The following is a 12,703-nucleotide window of genomic DNA, read 5'->3' on the forward strand; positions in this document are numbered from 1 at the left end:
CTTGCGCAACTCTATTTGATAATTTATTCTTTGGTGCTCTCCCTAATTTAATTTCATATATTTGCAATATATTATAATTTATATTATGTGTTTTAATCTCACATTCTGTGTTTTGTGTCAAGCCAATAATCGTTGCCTTTTATGTTCACGAGGACAAGCATAAAAAGGATAAATTCATAAAATATCCTTAAACTTTAGATTGTATGTTATTTTCATCACCTATCTTTAAGTTTTCATTTTTAACATTGAATTTTAATTTAAGGTTTAATTAAAGCATTGAGTCATTAAATAATTAATAATATGATGGCGTAACATTTTTCTCGGTAAACTTTAATTTCAGATACAATAATTACTAATGATAGTCTTTGATTAATGTTACTTATGGATTAAGTTTCAATTCAAAATGATAATTGTCAAGATATTATGACGCAAAAAAAAATTCTCCACAAATTTATTGAATTTTTTAAAAACATATTTCATTCTAAATAGAAATTAAATGATTTTTTTTAACTTTAAACTTATACTCAAATTATTAATTACTAATTAAATTCAAATAATCATTAAAAATAAAAAGATCATGGGTGCATTTAAAATTAAGTATTTACTTGAGAAAAATATAAATATATTTAAAAATAAGTGATCAAATATTATTTCTCAATTAATTTTCAATTTCAATTTTATTTATGAATATTGAATTTAAAGATTAAAAAATATATTATAGATAAAAAGAAGACAGAGTAGGTGAGTTGACTTCACATTGATTGACCACGATTACTTACGCCAAATCTAACGGCTCTTCTTTATAAATCGAAAGAATTTCGTCATCCATTTCCATTGATCAAAGCAACCAACAACAAAAAGAATATTGTTTTCTTTCTTGAATTTTTACCGTCGCTGGAGACTTAGAAATTAAGTAATAATTTACTGTTCTTCTCACCGCCGAGGCTATAATTCTCTCACTGATGCCGGACGGCGAGTTGTCCACCGACGGGGCCGCTTTTCCCCCCTCGCCGATTGTTGAAATTAGAGGAGATGAAACAAAAGTGGTAGAGAAAGAGAAGGACCCGCGAACTATTGCTAGAAAGTTAGTCCCTTTTACGTTCTATACATGTAAATATTAATGTTTCTTTCTTTCTTTATGCAATGTGGATTTGCCATGGTTTTCTTGTTTTGGATTGCTTTGCATGAGCTCCAGTTAAATTAAACAAGAGCGGTTTGTTTGGCTTGGGGGGATGTGTGTTTGTGTGCGTGTGTTCTCTTGTGGGGACATTGAAAGCCAAGTATAAGATGATGTGTTGACTGTTTATTGAGTTGCTGTTTTGGCCAAACTGTTGGAAGCTCTACCTTGTTCATTTTTCTTTATTTCAAAATTGTATTTGGTTTTATGCTTTTATTTAAGGTATCAGCTGGAGTTATGCAAGAAAGCCATGGAAGAGAACATAATTGTATACTTGGAGACTGGTTGTGGGAAGACTCATATTGCTGTTCTGCTTATTTATGAGCTTGGTCATTTGATACGGAAACCTCAGAAAAGGATATGTATTTTTCTTGCTCCTACTGTGGCTCTTGTTCAGCAGGTTAGCACTTTATCTTCAGGAATGATTGGGGTTGTAATATTGTTTTAGCTAAGTTTGGAATTTAGGAACCAACTTGAATTGTTGATTGTAGATTCTATGAAGCATTGGACCATGCATGGTTTTGAATGAATCTGTTATTGTTTTGTAGCAAGCACGTGTTATAGAAGATTCTCTTGATTTCAAGGTTGGGACTTTTTGTGGTAACTGCAGACACTTGAAGAACCATCATGACTGGGAAAAAGAGATCGAACAGTATGAGGTGATTATGCTCTTTAATTTATGCAATTTTAAAATTTATCCACGTGTTGTTCGACACCCTATGATAGACTATTTTGGATATAGAAAGATAAAGAAGATTCTCATTAAATAAAAAATTACGTGTCATTTTGTCATTCTTCTTTCGGGTTTATAATGCAATCAGATCAAAGGGCATATATAGTAAGCTTGACTAGAAAGAGATATGTCTTACGAAGCCTACCAATTGAAATTTATTACACTCGAGTAAATACGTTATTGGTGTTAATTCTTCTTTCTCCTTTTTTTCACCATATAGAGGGTTTTTACATAGGATTATGGATCCTTAAGGATTTGCATGCTCCTTTGCTTATGTTTCTATTCATGCTGATCTTTCATTATCTTTTTATAGGTTCTGGTTATGACACCTCAAATACTACTTCGTAGTTTATATCACTGTTTCATCAGGATGGACTTAATCGCTCTTCTTATATTTGATGAGTGTCATCATGCTCAAAGTAAAAGCAATCATCCATATGCAGAAATCATGAAAGTAAAGTGCTACACCTATTGTATTTGTACTCTCAATTATAAATTTACTTTAGTTTTTTTATATCAGTTGATGTATTAGATTTATTTGACAATCATGTAGGTTTTTTATGATAAAGGTACTGCATCAATGTTTCCTCGTATATTTGGCATGACAGCCTCTCCCGTTGTTGGTAAAGGTAATTAAAAAGTTGCATTTCTTTTGCAACTGAAGCTGAGTCATTGCATGTACCGATTATGAGTTCTTCAACTCCTGTTCTGCAAAAAATTTTGTCCCATTGGAATTACGAGAGATTATAGGTGCTATGAAAATTTGTTGCATGTAAAGGTGGAAGCATTCAAGAAAATGATTCCAGATGCCAAGTACTAGAGATAAAAAAAAAGCAGTTAATGGAATAAGTAATATTAATGGTTCTTATATAAATAGTAACATTTATTTATTAACTAATGCCTTCAAATGTTGTTTAATTATGGGTCAATTTCTTATCTTGCAAAATGCTAAGCAAAAAAGTAATGAACATCTGGTATTTTCAAATAGAAAACACTTGTCTTTTGATTATTCTCATATTTTAACCCATCTTCATTTTTGTTTTCTAATAACTTGTTTAAATTTAGAAATGACACAATGTGTTTCATCTTGTAGTGCTCTTCAGTGATATATTTTCTACTTCACTGACAGGGTGTTCTAGTTATTAGTTGTTATCTCCTATTTTGATAATTACTTCTACGATAACCTATCTTATGCTTTCAGATGCTTCTAGCCAAGTAAATTTACCAAAAAGCATCAACAGTCTTGAAAACTTGCTTGATGCTAAGGTGAGTCTTGGAAACTTTCACTTTGCGATATAATCTGGTTTAATGCAGTCTGTTGTTTTCCTTCTAAAAACTAATTATGGTTATAGATAGGGATCTCAGTTCAATCATAATTCCAACATGATGAACGAAACACCTAAACAATATTTCATATATGTCATAGGAAGTTTTTTGGCGCCTAAAGGTTCCCTTGTTAAGTTAGAATACATGTAGCTTATGAAGATACTATTCTTAGTTATTTGGGTAGGTTTTTGTAATGCTAATTGTAGATGCTGTGCCTTCTTAATTTGTGAAGTGATGATCTTGTTAGCCTAAATTGAAGACTTTGGTTCTTTTAACCTTTTCTAAACTGTAATAAGCTATGTAAGGGGAGGGATTTTTTCAAACGCCATTTCTGTTCTGATGCAGATGCTCAGAGTAGTCAATTTTCTAATATTTCTCCTGCCGTAAATTGTAGGTCTATTCAGTTGGAGATAAGGAGGAATTAGAAAGCTTTGTAGCAACTCCAGTTGTTAAAGTATATGATTATGGTCCTGTCATTTTTGGTCCTTCTAGTTCCTACAATATTTATTGTCACAAACTTGAGGACATTAAGCGCCAGGTATGTTGCAGTGACACATTGCACTCTCTTGAACTTAATTATCATGAAAAAAGCTTATTTCAATTTTCTGTTTCTTCATGGCAAGAGCAGTGCATATTACTTATCAGGAAGAATGGTGATTTTCAATCTGCCAAGAACACAAAAAAGCTGCTCAATAGAATGCATGATAATATAATCTTTTGCTTGGAAAATCTTGGCCTTTGGGGAGCATTACAAGTAAGATCTTGTGAAAACAGCTGAATTTCTTGTTTCTGTTAATTGGCAGTTGAGAACCTTTCCTATGCAATAAAATATTCTACTGTCATGTTCTGCAACTGTTTTCTACTTATCCGAGTAATATTCACAAATTCTATACTCCTGCAAGTTCATGCTGGAAATATTCCTGGTTAAAATATCTGGGGAACTTCTGATTTAATCTCTCCCCGCATTTTGTAGGCTTGCCGACTTCTTTGTAATAACTCTGAGCGGAATGAATTGATAGAAGATGAAGGAATTTTAAGTGATGACTCTGTATGTGATCGATATCTTGCGCAGGCTGCTGATGTTTTTGCTTTGGATTGTAAGAGAGGTATAATCTGTTCAGGCATTTTAAACTGTAGCTTTAATTTCATTCTAGCTGTTGTCTAGTTTCTTGGTTGCTGCATACCCATCTATGGTGCTCATCAAATTTCAGTTATGCAGGAGAGATATGGTAATCAGTTTAGGGACTTTTAGTAGTAGCTTCAACTTAATTCTACCTACTGTTTCTGTTTCTTGATGGTTGCTTATGATTTACTACTTTATTGTATGGTTTAACTTCAAATAATTTATTATTATTTTTGGTAAATGGAGATTGTTTGATAGACTTTGAACTTTTATACTCTGCTGATTGTTTCAGTCAACTTGAGTAAGAATCTCAGCTATTAGTCTTTGTAATATTGTAGATGGGTCTGCATATGATTTATCTGATGTAGAGATTTTGAAGGAGCCATTTTTCTCGAAAAAGCTGTTACGCCTTGTTGGAATCCTTGCCACCTTCAGGTTTGTATTCAAGCGTGCCTATTGGTTTTTGGTTATTTGTTAGATATACCTACATGGGGACATTTCAATAGTTGTATTACTCGGTAAATATAACTTTTTATTTGAGCATCTTGATAAAGGACATTTTGCATGAGGTGCGGTGGTAATTTATTTAGATTTGAGGGGAGCAGCCATTTGTGGTCAACCTAATTGCAGTGATTTTTTCTTCATATTAATCATGTGTTCACACCATGTGTCACTTCTTTGTCTGGTTACTTACAAACAAACTTTTACCACTGCTTTTTTTTTATGCTTTTTCATTATTTAACTAACAAGTAAGGTGTTTTATATAAATATTTCTCTGAAAAACTTCTACAATTCCTTTTGCAGCGTACAGCCAAATATGAAATGTATAATTTTTGTGAATAGAATTGTTACTGCAAGATCCTTGTCATACATACTGCAAAACCTTAAGTTCCTATCATCTTGGAAGTGCCATTTTCTCTTGGGAGTCCATTCTGGACTTAAAAGTATGTCAAGAAAGACAATGAAAAACATTCTTGAGAAGTTCAGAACTGGAGAGGTAACCCTTTTCTTGTATTGTTACTATTCCTAGTTTACCCTACCCCCTTCCATGTCATGTGAACTTGCATGTCATTGAATTGTTACTTTTATCTTTGCTTTTAAGAAGTTTGGCTCATTTTATGCTTTGGGTACAATGTAGTGCTGATTTTTTGTTTCTTGACACGCATTATCATTACTGTAAGGGTGTGTTCGGTTCGGGTAACCTTACAATACCTGACAGTGGTAATGTAAGATTACCAATAGTAAACGCTATTTAGGCATATAGGGGGTAATGCATTATCTCCTAGCTTTAGCAGTTTATATCAACTATAACTCATAGAAACAAACTGAACTACATATGTATCTAAAAAATCTTGGCAAGGAACCAAAAAAAAAAGATGGATCTTTAACTTGGATTATGCCAGTGCCAATGCATCTTTGAGCTGATGTGGTGCATCAAACAGATGACATCTGGAAGCTGTTTGCACATTAAGTTGCCTTGCAGTAGTAAAAAGATGTCTGCCTTCTGTGTAGGATAACCTTGCATGAGTATTGCTGGGGGTTCTTAGCGGGTTGAAATAAGTTGTTTATTCTAATGTCTAAAAACCAGGCCGCATATCAAACCTGTAAGAACTCTGGTTACCGGTCCAGCGGGCTGGACCGGTTGAACAAGCTAGTGGTATTGAACAAGTAATTTTAATAATAAATTATTATTGAATATGGTAAATCTAAAAAAAATATGTATTTGGCTAAATGATACAATCTTTAACATTGATTCAAGGGACTAAAGGTTTAAATTTCATAAATACAATAATTTTTTTTCAAAAAAGCTTTTAAGAAATGTTTCAAAATCAGTGTTTACAGTTTTTAATGGTTTAATTGTTTTTTTTTTCAATTTCGAGTTTGATGATATATACTGGACCAGGTAAATACTTGATTTCCAGTTCAGCTGGTATGACCGGCAGGAACACTGATTTATTCTTGATTCCTTGAATGCTGACTTTGCAGTTGAATATTCTGGTTGCAACTAAAGTTGGTGAAGAAGGACTTGACATCCAGACATGCTGCCTCGTGATACGTTTTGACCTTCCAGAAACTGTTGCAAGTTTTATCCAATCAAGAGGTCGGGCCAGAATGCCTGTGTCTGAGTATGCATTTCTAGTGAACAGGTGCTGTTCATAAAAGTATATGCTATTTGAAGGTCTGTCCTTATGGTTCCTTTCCATTATTTGGAAAAAATAAGTTTTCTTTCTCTTAATGCAGTGCAAATGAGAGGGAACTAAATTTGATTAACAATTTTAAGAAAGATGAAGATCGTATGAATATGGAAATTACGTTCAGAACATCTACTGATGTTTCTATTGCTCTTGAGGAGAAAATGTACAAAGTTGATTCATCTGGTGCTTCCATTAGTTCGGGATATAGTATCTCTCTACTTCATCATTACTGCTCAAAACTGCCCCATGACGAGTATGCCTTCTAACTTTTTCGTTCTTACCCGCTTTTAAAATTATAATATCCACTACATTTGTTTGCGTGGAAATTATTTTACTCCTTAAATTATCCCCATGAAAAAATTTCCAGGTACTTTCACCCAAGCCAAGCTTTTATTATTTTGATGATACTGGAGGAACAATCTGCAATATAATTTTACCTTCCAATGCTCCAATAAATCAAATTTCCAGTACACCTCAATCTTCTGTTAATGCTGCCAAAAGGATGCTTGTCTAAAAGCCATTGAAGAACTGCATAAATTGGGAGCCTTGACAGATCACCTCTTGCCATTGCAAAACAGTGTTCTTGAGGAGGAGGCAATGCCGGTGGATTCTGATTCAGGGTGCTCTGAAGGTTGATGTGGAGCAATTTTGTTGTCTTTTCTTTTTGAAGAACTAATCACTTTTGCTTGTCTTTAATCTCCCCAAAATTTAATTTTGTTTGTTGGCAGATGAGGATTCACGTGGTGAACTACATGAGATGCTTGTGCCTGCCATGCTTAAAGAACCATGGACTAACTTGGAAAACTATGTCCTTCATACGTACTATATAAAATTTATTCCGGATCCTGAGGATAGGAGCTACAAAGAGTTCGCACTTTTTGTCAAGTCTCCTCTACCTAAAGAAGCTGAGAGAATGGAGCTGGATCTTCACCTAGCTCGCCGTAGGTCGGTGATGACAAAGCTTGTCCCATCAGGAGTAGCAGAATTTAAGAGAGAAGAGGTAACTATGTTTTGTTCTTGAAAAGTTTGTTCTAACTTACTTACCAAAATTCACTATAGATTCCTACGTATGCAGATCATGGAAGCACTGCATTTTCAAGAAATGTTCTTGAAGGTCATCCTTGATAGATCAAAACTCCTTTCCGAATTTGTTCCTTTAGGAAACGACGACTTTCTTTCATCAAGCTCCTCAACATTCTACTTGTTACTCCCTGTTATTCTTTCCAATTGTGAGAATAAAGTGACAGTGGACTGGGCAATTGTGCAAAGATGTTTGTCATCTCCACTTTTTAAGACTCCTGTAGAAGCTGCAAAGAATGAAAAATTCTCTTCAGACGTTTGCTTGCAACTTGTAAATGGTTGTAGGAGTATTAGAGACATTGAGAATAGTTTGGTGTATGCTCCACACAAGGCGGCCTTTTACTTTATTACTAATATTGTCAGTGAAAAAAATGGTTACAGCCCATGTAGAGATTCCGGCACTGTAAATCACGTGGAGCACTTAAAAATGTTGGTAGCTCGACTCTTGATTCACAACTGTTAGTATTATCAGAAAATAGCTTGATTTCTAATGGGAAGATTTTGATATAATATTCAATTGATAGAATTTTAACACTAATGTTATCAATCAGGTCTGACATTCATCTTAAGTACCCTGAACACCTCTTCTGCATGCAAACCACTTTTTAAATTGCACAATTTGCTACACAACCGAAAGCCAGAGGATTCAGGTAGCTTCTCTTTTGCTTTGGTTTCTTTATTGTCATGGTTATTTTCCCCCCTAAGTTTGTCGCTTTTTTCTTGATTGTTTGTGATCAAAATATGATATTCCAGAACTTATGTTGCTTGTTTTACTTGATTCTTTGTGTTTACGATATGATATTCCAGAACTTGCTACCATCTTCAGGGTATATTGTTATTTGTTTTGTCAGGTTGCAATACATTTGTCGTATCTTCGTCGAGAAAACACTTGGAAACTAGAAATTACCAGATTTGAAATAGCATAATAATATCTACGAAGCTTATTTGATGTGAAAGAGATATCTTGAACACTATTCTTTTGGAAATGAGAGATGCTCAAGCTAGGTGAATAGAATGAGAGTATGAGTTCTCATATGGTGGTGAAAATAAAGCCATAAATTTTCTTTTCAGGATTACCTGGTAGTAACTAGAATCAGGCTATTGCCACAATAAAACACTTTACAAGCAGCTTTGCTGGCCATTTTGTGTTCTGCTTTGGCACTTGGAACGTGGAGTTATTGGTTTTGTCAGAATCTTCTACGAAGATTAAAATGTTCTCTGTATACATGCCACATTTTTAGTACCAAAATCTCTTCCCACTCACCAAAGAAAAGGAAAAGAACAGGAATCCTTTCTCTCATTTTCTTTATCAGCAAATAAAATGAATGATAAAAATGTCTTCTTGTTGATTTTCTCTGGCTTTTCCTTTTTTAAGGCTGCTTCTTTGTTGTAAACAGAATCGCATGAACTGGAAGAATACTTCATTGATTTGCCTCCTGAGCTTTGTCAGTTGAAAATAATAGGCTTCTCCAAAGATATTGGGAGTTCGCTTTCTTTGTTACCATCAATTATGCATCGCCTAGAGAACTTGCTTGTGGCTATTGAATTGAAGCATGTTTTTTCTGCTTCATTTCCTGAGGGAACTGAAGTTTCATCCAGAAGGGTAAGACCCAACTGCATATGGTATTGTCAATAGCAATTTAGGTTACACATCCATTAAGTTATTTTCTGTGCTAGTCCATTTGTTTACTCAAGAAACTCAAACATATGCCTGAATATTATCACTAACAGTTTGAAATGGTGGTAGGTCCTAGAAGCACTCACTACAGAGAAGTGCCAAGAACGTTTCTCTCTTGAAAGGCTTGAATCGCTTGGTGATGCCTTCCTCAAGTTTGCTGTAGGCCGCCATCTTTTTCTTTTACATGATTCACTCGATGAAGGGCAATTGACTAGGAGAAGGTCTAATGCTGTAAACAATTCTAATTTGTTCAAGCTAGCAACAAGACGCAATTTGCAGGTTTGATTGTGATTTTGAATGTGATATTCTTATGATTTTTGTTTTTACTTTTGTTGTGGTTAGCATAATTATTATATCTTGAGAAAGTTTAACGGTTGGCCATCAAACTATTTCAAAAACATAGAATTTTTTTAAGATTTCAGCCTGTAATTCTTCACTACTTACAGATGTGGACTGGTTGCATTAAATGCTAAGGTGCATGTTCATATGTTACTTGTCCAACATGGATTAATTATCTAGGACCTGTAAACATAAAAACTATTGAAAAATGTGGTATTTATAAAAATGATTAAACTAAAGACAATGTCTTTGGTTAGACCTATCGTATTCCTTCTTCCCTCCCTGCTGGTGTTGGCTAATATGTTTGAAGATTTTTTTCTATACTCAAATGCTTCATGTTAAAGTCATTTGGGATGGATAATTTGAACCCAAGAAGATTTAATATGTCTAACGTATGTTTGGTCTTTAAAATAAATATTAATATTTATGATGCTGTATTTCCAATAATTTCAGGTTTACATACGCGATCAACCTTTCCATCCTTGCCAGTTCTTTGCTCTGGGCTATCCCTGCCCAGTAATTTGTACAAAAGAAACTAAAGAAACTGTTCATTCACAAAATAGCTGTCAAGTAGATAGTGCAAATAGTGAAATTAGATGCAGTAGAAATCACCATTGGCTACATAAGAAAACGATTGCTGATGTGGTTGAGGCTCTTGTAGGAGCATTTATAGTTGATAGGGGATTCCAAGCTGCAACTGCATTTCTTAGATGGATTGGCATACGAGTGGACTTCCAAGGTTCTCAAATTAATAGTATTTGCTCCGCAAGCAAGAGATTCATGCCACTTTCCTCCCAAGTGGATACTGAAGCTCTTGAAAATTTGTTAGGTTATCAGTTTCTTCACAAAGGTCTCCTCCTTCAGGCGGTTGTGCATCCTTCTTATAATAGGCATGGCGGAGGATGCTTCCAGGTATGCACTATTTCTGCTTTTCACCAACTTTATGCATATTTTCACCAACTTTCTGATGCTACAATTAATAATACTTCGATATCTTCCCAGAGATTGGAGTTTCTTGGAGATGCTGTCTTGGATTATTTAATCACGTCATATCTGTTTTCACTGTATCCAAAGTTGAAGCCTGGTCAGTTGACTGATTTGAGATCAGTGTCAGTTAACAACAAGTCCTTTGCCAATGTTGCGGTGGAGAGATGTTTACACAAATTTCTTATCTCCGAATCTAGTCCGCTTAACGATGCCATAGAAAAATATGTTTCCTTCTTCACATCATCGCCAAACAGGGGATTGTTTGAAGGGCCAAAATGTCCAAAGGTATTATCTGTTGTATCTTATGCGTGCTGCATGCTTTCTTCTTTTTTCCCTTTATAACATGCGAGATATAAATGAATTCGAGCTACCTTTAGATAATGAATTTAACAAATGCAAAGCTCGGTTCCTAACATGTATGTGATGGATTTTCTTATTTCTTTTAATTCAAGTTATGAGGGAAAGGTGGAATTCCATATTCTGTTTAAAGTATGTAACTGATTTGAGAAGAGTGCGTGGATTTTGATAAATTTATGGAACTGATTTAATTTATGCTTTTTTCTTGTTGAGGACGAAGATGTGGGTGGTGGATTCTGATTATTTCTTTTAGTTTGATTTATGATAGTTAGGTGGAACTGATATTCTTAAGCAAATATGTACAAGAACACAATGCTATTATGCATCATACCTTCAAAAAGGGTTCTTAATTTAATAGCTTTAATGTTTTGATACAGGCTCTTGGTGACTTGGTAGAGTCCTGTTTCGGTGCTATTCTCCTTGATACAGGGTTTGACTTGACCCGTGTTTGGAAGATAATGCTATCCCTTTTGGATCCAATCAAGAGCCTTTCAAGTGTGCAGCTCAATCCTGTCAGGGAAGTAACGGAATTTTGCCAGTCTCATAACTGGGAATTGAACTTTTTACCATCAAAAAGTGGCAGAATTTTTTCAGTGAATGCATCTGCGGGAGATGTTTCTGTAACCATTTCTGCAATCTACACTAATAAAAAAGATGCTATCAGAACTGCCGCACATCAGCTATACGAAAAGTTAAAGGTAAAAGTTTCCCTAATACATTCCTTGTTCCTCTTCTTGATACCATTAGAAGATTATTTTTGGATATTTACTCGTCTTTGGTTCCTTTTATTGCTTACCGACAAAATGATTGTGAATATGCGAGTCTTTGAATGTGCAGGCTCTAGGATATGCACCAAAATCAAATTCCTTAGAGGAAGTTTTAAAGGGAAGCATCAAAGCTGAAGCCAAGCTGATTGGATTTGATGAAACACCAATTAATGTCGCTGTTCCCGACACCGTTGCATTTGGAAACATGAAATTGCAAGAATCTTTTGACGATGATTGCAACCCAGAAACCCGTTCCATTAATAAGACAACGTCTTCTCCTGGTTCACCTTGCACCTCGCCTATTAGCAAATCTCTGCATTCTTTGGAAGCAAAAACAGGACGTTCAACATCAAGTAGTTGTGGGATTGACTCGCCATCCAAAGGTCAATGATTGTTACACGTTTTATGAGTAGTCAGTGTGGAACAATTATCTTATTCATCTCTCAACTTCTCAGGTGAATCACATATTCGTACTGCGAGATCACAGTTATATGAAATCTGTGCCATCAATTGTTGGAAACCCCCTTTGTTTGAATGTTGCAAAGAGGAAGGACCAAGCCATTTGAGATTGTAAGTACGCCGTGCACCTATAAGAAATGATTGGTTGTAGCTCAAAAGTCTCATTTAGGGTAGAAAGCCCGGAACTTCGAATTACTGCTCTCTTCCTTGAATCTGTATTCAAACCTTGTATTCATATTCTTTTGCAGGTTCACTTACAGGGTACTTCTAGAAATTGAAGAAGCATCGGATATGATCTTGGAGTGCTTCAGCAGTCCTCGGACTACAAAGAAGGCAGCCGCTGAGCATGCGGCAGAAGGTGCATTGTGGTACCTAAAACATGAAGGGTATTTACAATAAGGTCAAATTGACTGACTTAACCCGGAGACAATGGAATTACTTTTACCTGGAGATCAACGTTGGAATTTAGTTGAGATAGAGAA

At 34.9% G+C, this 12,703-nt stretch overlaps 1 protein-coding gene across 1 annotated transcript; it reads left to right on the forward strand.

Annotated features, from left to right (window-relative positions):
- Positions 1 to 850: 850 nt before the first annotated feature.
- On the forward strand, positions 851 to 12,703 carry LOC120157097 (dicer-like protein 4). The gene is given in 27 exon segments (XM_039168348.1): positions 851 to 1,084; positions 1,400 to 1,577; positions 1,726 to 1,836; positions 2,224 to 2,364; positions 2,464 to 2,539; positions 3,112 to 3,176; positions 3,631 to 3,774; positions 3,865 to 3,990; positions 4,210 to 4,342; positions 4,698 to 4,794; positions 5,164 to 5,356; positions 6,346 to 6,506; positions 6,601 to 6,811; positions 6,922 to 7,048; positions 7,051 to 7,185; positions 7,283 to 7,554; positions 7,630 to 8,063; positions 8,186 to 8,221; positions 8,223 to 8,284; positions 9,032 to 9,237; positions 9,382 to 9,591; positions 10,105 to 10,563; positions 10,654 to 10,923; positions 11,373 to 11,693; positions 11,833 to 12,145; positions 12,218 to 12,332; positions 12,470 to 12,703. Coding segments are annotated over 27 exon segments (4,869 nt in total). The 5' UTR covers positions 851 to 962; the 3' UTR covers positions 12,621 to 12,703.

This window comes from Hibiscus syriacus, unplaced genomic scaffold (genome assembly GCF_006381635.1).
Source record: "Hibiscus syriacus cultivar Baekdansim isolate YM2019G1 unplaced genomic scaffold, ASM638163v2 tig00111238_pilon, whole genome shotgun sequence".
Lineage (NCBI taxonomy): Eukaryota > Viridiplantae > Streptophyta > Magnoliopsida > Malvales > Malvaceae > Hibiscus > Hibiscus syriacus.